General features: G+C 47.2%; 1 protein-coding gene across 5 annotated transcripts in view; it reads left to right on the top strand.

Moving 5' to 3' along the window:
• Positions 1–582: 582 nt before the first annotated feature.
• The window catches only part of SLMAP (sarcolemma associated protein), a 91,510-nt gene continuing 85,144 nt past the window's right edge, over positions 583–6,948 (top strand). For all 5 annotated transcript variants that reach the window (XM_075287900.1, XM_075287898.1, XM_075287902.1 and 2 more), the window contains exon 1: positions 583–1,497. In XM_075287900.1, the coding sequence (XP_075144001.1) occupies positions 1,300–1,497 (198 nt within the window). In that variant the 5' untranslated portion in view covers positions 583–1,299. The remainder of the gene's footprint in view (positions 1,498–6,948) is intronic.

Raw genomic sequence — 6,948 nt, 5'->3', positions numbered from 1 at the left:
TACCTTCCTGTAAGCCCATATTCACACACGCAGGTCTTATTTAGGGTTTTTGAAATGCCAGCTCTCTTTTAGGGTTTATTCACACTTGCAGGTTTTTTTTTCATGCGGTTACTGATGCCAGACCAGGCCTAGAGCCACCATGGCATTAGCCGTACTATCCACCCTTTATACTTTCTCCATTGTTATCATCCACACCGAAATTTTGTTTCAAAAACGTCATTGAAAGCTACAGGTGTAAATAGACCCTTATACTCCCTCGTGTCCTGCAATCCAGCCCTGACTTTAGCTTCAGAAACTCTAAAACCTGCAGGTGCGAATATGCCCTTAGTCATGGAACTCCCTTTGCACCGGGGCCACCCCGGGTCACTGCCCCCGGTCACTACCGGCGGAAACTCCAGCTCCGCCCACTGCTTTGCTCTCTTTGACAGTTTAGGGTGGGCGGGGACAAACAAGGGCAGGGCACCGATGGTGATTGGCCGCCGCTCTCGCCCCTCCTCTCCCCGGCTCCGCCCCTCTCAATCCCCGCCCGTTGCCTGGTGACGCAGTAGGCCGGCTGCTGTGCGGCTCTGCGGGGAGGTCGCTAGTATTCAACATGGCGGCGCGGGAGGAAGGGGAGCGCGGAGGGGCTGTGCTGCATTAAACTGTCGGATTGTGTCACTGGGACGAGGACTGTTCCTGTCAGGGGAGCGCTGGAGGATTAGAAGCCGCCTGAATAACTTTCCTTTACGTCAGCTGTGCTTTCCGTCACCTCCTCGGTGCTCACGTAACTCCCTACCGGGCCCCAGGTCTCCTGCAGCGGGCGCAAAGTCGGGCCTATCCCCGGGGGCAGGGCCGTGTGGTAGCTTCTCCTGCTGGCAGTGCTGAGGATGCCGCCCGGTCCTCAGCTCCTTCCCTGAGCTCCATCTCTCCCACCTGTCAGAGTATGTAATCTGCCATAGTGTGACTGGTGCATCACAGGGGGAGCTGGCCAGGGCTCTGGATGTTGGCACAGGCTGGCACACGGTGGTATCGCAAGCATTCCTAATGATGGATTAAAAGCTGGCTGCCCTGAGACCAAAGCTGTGTGTTCTGGTGGTCTGTCTATGGGACCAGTATGGGGGATTGGCTGTGGACCTGGAAGGATACTTTACAGACTGAGCCGCAGCCCCTATAATCCTCAATCTGGTATGAATTGGTGACCATTGTCTCTGCACAGGTTCGGTCACTCCCCACAGCTGGTGGTCCCCCCCCCCCTTCCCTCCCCCCTTTATTAGTTTCTAGTTGGAGTGCCCCCCCGCTCCTCCGCTGACGCTGTCCCAGATGCCTTCAGCTTTTGCAATCTTCACCTGCCGTCCAAATTCTCACCCTTTTCAGGAGCGACATGTCTACCTGGACGAACCGGTCAAGATTGGGCGATCAGTGGCCCGCTGTCGCCCCGCACAGAATAACGCCACTTTCGACTGCAAGGTGCTGTCCAGGAATCATGCGCTGGTCTGGTTTGATCACAAGACTGGCAAGGTAAAAGGACTGGATTAATGCTAGAGATTTGCCTAGTGTCCCTCTGAAGTCTGTGGGTTTTGTATCACTATGGCTCCCAGCTGTCAGGATGTGCTATGAGTTGTAGTTGTGCAGCAGGTTGGGGATCACTACACTATAAAGTCTTGCACTAGCTGATCTGGTTGCCTGGAGAGCAGGGACTATTCATTGCAGTCTATTCTGGATGTGTGTAGGTCACTGACACTTTCCTTGCCTTGGGAAAGAGGGGATTGTGTTTCCTTAAAATGGAAATGTATGTACGTTTGTGATGTATAGATTTACACTTCCAGCTGCTCCCGCCCGCCTTGCTGGAGGCCTGGAATATATATATAGTGAGAGGGCATGTATCCATATTGTTGTTTGGCCTAGAGCATACATCATAGGGGCGTCTATGGATACAGCTGCCCAATGTGGACTGTGCATAAATGGCTTGTAGTATACTGTTGGGGGATATGTTTGTACTATTGGCCTGTTTTGTGCATAAATTGTGGTGTGCATGTTTCCATGTTGTTGCACTACCCGGATTTTACATCCTGGATATTGTTGTAATACAGTTGCCTGGCATTGAATGTCAATATTGTGTTCCATTCATTGATGCCCAGCCTGATATTTTATATAATGGGACCGTGTATCAATATTGTGCCTTCTCCTAGAGTAGTGACTTCCAATCTGTGGCTCCCCAATTCTTGCAAAACTACAGTTTGCGGCATGCCTTTATGGCTACAGGCTGACTGAGCATTCTGGGTGTTATTGTTTTGCAACTGCTGGAAGGCCATAGGTTGGGAATCACTGACCATGTGCATAAACTGTGTGCCATATGATATTGTTGCCTAACCTGAGATCTTACACATTGGAGATCTATCAATGCTATCCATTAGTCTAAAGCAATGGCTTCCAACCTGAGACTCTCCAGCTGCTGCAGAACTACAACTTCCAGCATCTCAGGACAGCTGTGGGCTGCAGAAACAACCAGAGAGCTAAAGGATGGAGACCACTGGCCTAGAGTAAATGTAATAGGGGTTATGCATTCATGCTATTCCTATTCCTAGAGCAGTGATTTCTAACTTATGACTCTACAGCTGCTGTAGAACTACAACTTCCAGCAGGTCCAAACAGCTGGAGAGCTACAGGTTGGAGACCGTTGGCCTAAAGCAGGGATAGGGAACCTTGTCTCTCCAGCTGCTGTGAAACTACAATTCCCAGCATGCTCTATTCACTTCCATGGGAGTTCCAAGAACAGCAGAGCAAGTATGCATGCTGGGAGTTGTAGTTTTGTAACAGCTGGAGAGCCAAGGTTCCCTACCCCTACCCCTGGCCTAAAGAATACCTAATGGGCAACCTGTATCAATGTTCTTGTCTAGCCTATGACTTTACTTGCCTGGTTACATCTATTGAGACCCCTTTGTGTAGGTCTCCTGCTGTTGCATGCTGCTAGGACACTCTGGGTGTTGTAGTTTTACAGCAGCACCACAGATGGCAGACCGTTGGCCTAGAGAATTATGGAGGGCATGTATCCATATTGTTGTGCAGGCTGAGCTTGTAAATGTTGGGGGGTATACAGCAATACTCTCCCTTAGTCTACAGCATTGATTTGTGTTGTACATTGGGCTATAGGGTAGAAGTCGTCAGCCTAGAGTATAATAGGGGGCATATAATGGTATTGTTCACCAGCATAAACATTATATATTGGGGGTCTTGTATGTATAGTTTCATACATGAGGTATTGTATCAGTTCAGTCTGGAGTATACATAATGGGACCCGCTCATGAACAGTGCCATCTATGTTATTCTAAGGGCTGGCCCATGGTAGACCCCGATTCGGCAGCACAGAACTGGTAAGCGCCTGCTTTCTCTGAATATACAATGGTCCATCAGCAATGGATACTTGTGACAAACAAGCCAAACTAGAATCTGACTCATCTCTACTTAAAGGTGCACTTAGCCTTGCTGGAATAAGTATCTGGGGGTGGACAAATACTACATCTGAAGATGTTACTGGTTTAAGAAGCCCTGTCATTGCGATCAAACACCTATAGGGATTTCTGTCGATGACCTGGGTCAGTCATGGCTTTACCTGTTCCTTGTAGTTTGCTGAATCACAAGGATTGTCTTGCAGGTCTTGGTGATTCAACCTGAGCTGTTCTGTTACTCCTTGTCTGGTTTCCGTCTTACCTCTAGGGTGGTAATGTTAGCCACTACACCAAATGTGTAAGCTAGAAATTGTTGGAAGGGGTTGGCCGGTGTTAACATGTTTGCTTTCTTCTAGAAAAAAACATTGCATCTTTCCATAGGTTGTACATGGTATTGTAGGCTCAGCTATAATACCAGACTCAGCCCATGGACAGACCTGGCTTGGTTTCGGAAGAGAAGAGCAATGTCTTTTAAAAACCTTTAAACGTATTGTCCGAAACCTGATACGATTGCCCTATCCTATACAATCAATATCTGTTGGGGGGTTGCCTCACCCTGAACCCCTACTTCTCAACTGCACGGTTGTTGGTTCTATGCAGTTTATTGGGCTGGAAGCAGACAGCTCCATAGCCTGGCATGACTACTGCACAGTGTACTGCCGCTTGGCACCCGGTCAGGTGAGTGGGGATTGAGTTGTAACATCATGGCACGGTCACTGCACAGTGTTTAAAGTTGTCTTCTTCCACCTACATACACTATACATGTCTGTAGGGGATGGTTAGGTCATCAAAACCAGATTGGCAAGGACTTATCATAAGACTGGGCCATCAGTATCTAGTTTTGGACAACCCCTTTAAGTAGCAGTACGAATTGAATGTACAGTCATTCCCTATTTTTATGTCTTTGGAGTTTGGGAGGAAACCGGAGTGTTGGGATCTGACTCCCATACACCCAAGAAGATGCCGTGCATTGTATAGTGTGTGTCTGGTATTGCCTCTCGCTCCATTCATTTGACTGATTTGACTGATCTGCAGCCAGGCCACGTGATCAGTGTATGTGATGATGTTGCTGGCCTGAGAAGACAAAGTGGCACTAACCTAATTAAACTGATAAATGTTGGGGGTTCTAAGTGTTGAACCCCCACAGTGATCCAATATTGGATCGGTCATCGATGTTGATTGTGAGCCCCATATAGGGTTCACAATGTACTTTTTTTTTTTTCTATCAGCATGTCTTTGTAGAACGGGAGGAAATCCACGCAAACACGGGGAGAACATACAAACTCCTTGCAGATACTGTTCCTGGCGGGATTTGAACCCAGGACTCCAGCGCTGCTAGGTTGCAGTGCTAACCACTGAGCCACCGTGTTGCCCTTTTAACCAATCTGTTAAAACTGTCTTGTCAGAATTTCCTGCCCTTTGTATTATGTATTTGTCACACACAAGACATATATGGGCTTCTGGTTGCCTGTTAGGTAAGAATTTCCCTGCTCCGCTCGTCTCCAGCTGCCATGACGGCCTCATCCATTGAGGACTACGTTTTCCCTTCCTGCCCACAAATGCAAATCAGAAGGTTTTCCTTGCAGATGCCTAGTGATGCACTGACTAATGGCTCGGTGTAGGCCGCTACCAAATAACTCTCATCTATTTGTAGATTTTATGCTTTGCTGAGACTTTTACACGTCCTTGTAAGAGTAATGCTCGGCCTGTAATACATTCCTCATAAATACGCACATGAATGCTTGACATATGCCGCCAGGAGCGGTGACAGTAATGTGATATGTGACTCTATGCACACAGTTTTTATCGTGTTTTTTTTTTTAACAACTTTTTGCCTGTTTTATGTTTCAGCTCCTCCATCTTTATCTCTGATACCAGAATAGACTCAGGCGCCATCGCCCTGATCTGGTTCTACTTATAGAGCTACGGTGCAGGTTTGCCATGTTTATGGTGTCTCACGCGCTATTGAATGCAATGGTCTCCAAGACATGCAAGTTTATATCTGCGCCAACATAGTGTCTGCCTCAAAATCGGGGGAGTAAAAAGCCCTGCGTGGAAGACTATTTCCTACTAGTCATTCAATGGACCCCATTATTGTCAATAGGATTTGTCTGACTCTGTGTGGCACCACTATTTTAGCAGTCTGCCTCTCTGTTGGTAGACCAGAACAAGGAATAGTCAATGCTAGTGTGAACCTAAGCATTAGTAGCTGATTTATCATTAAAGTGCTTTTCCTGGACTCTTTAGGATATGCCATCCATTGGTGGGGGTCCAACGCCCGCCACCCCACTGATCATTGGTGCTTCTATTTCTCAGGTTGCTGATGTCAAGTTCACTTATCGCATGGACTTGGTGTAGCACAGCTTAGTTCAGATGGATGTTGTCTGGCTGCAGTACTAAGCATAACCACTATACCATGTGCAGTGCTGTGTTTGGTTTCTACTGAACAAGGTGCAGACCACATACAAATACTGCTCAGGATTCAGACCCAAACTGATATGATATCGATGGGCTATCCTAAGGGTAGGCCGTCAGAGTCCTGGAAAACGTCAACTGGGTATTTGCTTCTTTGACTTTTATTCTGGTATTTCTTTTGTTGATAATAGTGCCTCAGGTTATGCTGTTCTTGTTGGTAAGTTCCCCTTGTAACATTAGTCACCAGGCAAATGGCTCATAACTGAGGGTCTATCGATGAGTAAAGCTGTACATGCTGAAATATGTATGCCCAGTGCATTACATATGCTTGGTTGGTTGAGCCTTCTAAGGTAGTGGCCACTGTTTTCTCCTTTTTGTATCGAAAGCGAGTTCTGAGTTTTGGGACCTTTCCTGATGTCCATTGACATGCGTCAGTCTAAGGTATCATGCACACAACCATAATCTTGTGCAGGTCCATGGAAAATGAAACAGATGGCACATGGGTGATATCTGTGCACCTTCTGCTTTTTTTCACGGACCCTATCAATAGATTAGATGCCCAAGATGCAAACATGGGTGCTCTAACTCCACGACTCTGACTCCACAGCCCTGGTGGACGGAGTTACTGCGCTCCTTCTATTACTAGGAGTAATGTCTCACATGTTCTGTCAGCTAGCGGCCCCCGGCATCACTAATGTACTTCTAGTCTTTCCATATACTATTTGGGGCTGGAAAACTCCTTTAACATGGATCAGTAATTCAGCAGTCGGCCAGGATCAGGCAAGCGGTACCACATGTTTGCAGGACTGTGAATATGTAGCAAGCTTTACATCTAATTGTACAGTGTAAAATAATCTTTCTAGTTTGACGCTTTATTTGGTAACTTTTTTTGACTCCTCAGCCCTGTATTTTTGTGCCAATATCGCAACCATTTCCTGGATTTTACCCATTGCACCGCAAGTATTTTTCTGCTCCATGTGACTCTAGCCTAAGGGGATGTTGACATGGCATAAAATACACGTCAGAAAAAAATCTGACTGTGAAAGCTGTGGCAGAGCGTTGGGTTTTGGCCGCAGGTCTGTATACTGGGAAGCCCAAGTCAATGGGG

This window comes from Leptodactylus fuscus, chromosome 9 (genome assembly GCF_031893055.1).
Source record: "Leptodactylus fuscus isolate aLepFus1 chromosome 9, aLepFus1.hap2, whole genome shotgun sequence".
NCBI lineage: Eukaryota > Metazoa > Chordata > Amphibia > Anura > Leptodactylidae > Leptodactylus > Leptodactylus fuscus.
The sequence above is the reverse complement of the archived record's forward strand: the minus strand, read 5'-3'. Positions and strand labels throughout refer to the sequence as shown.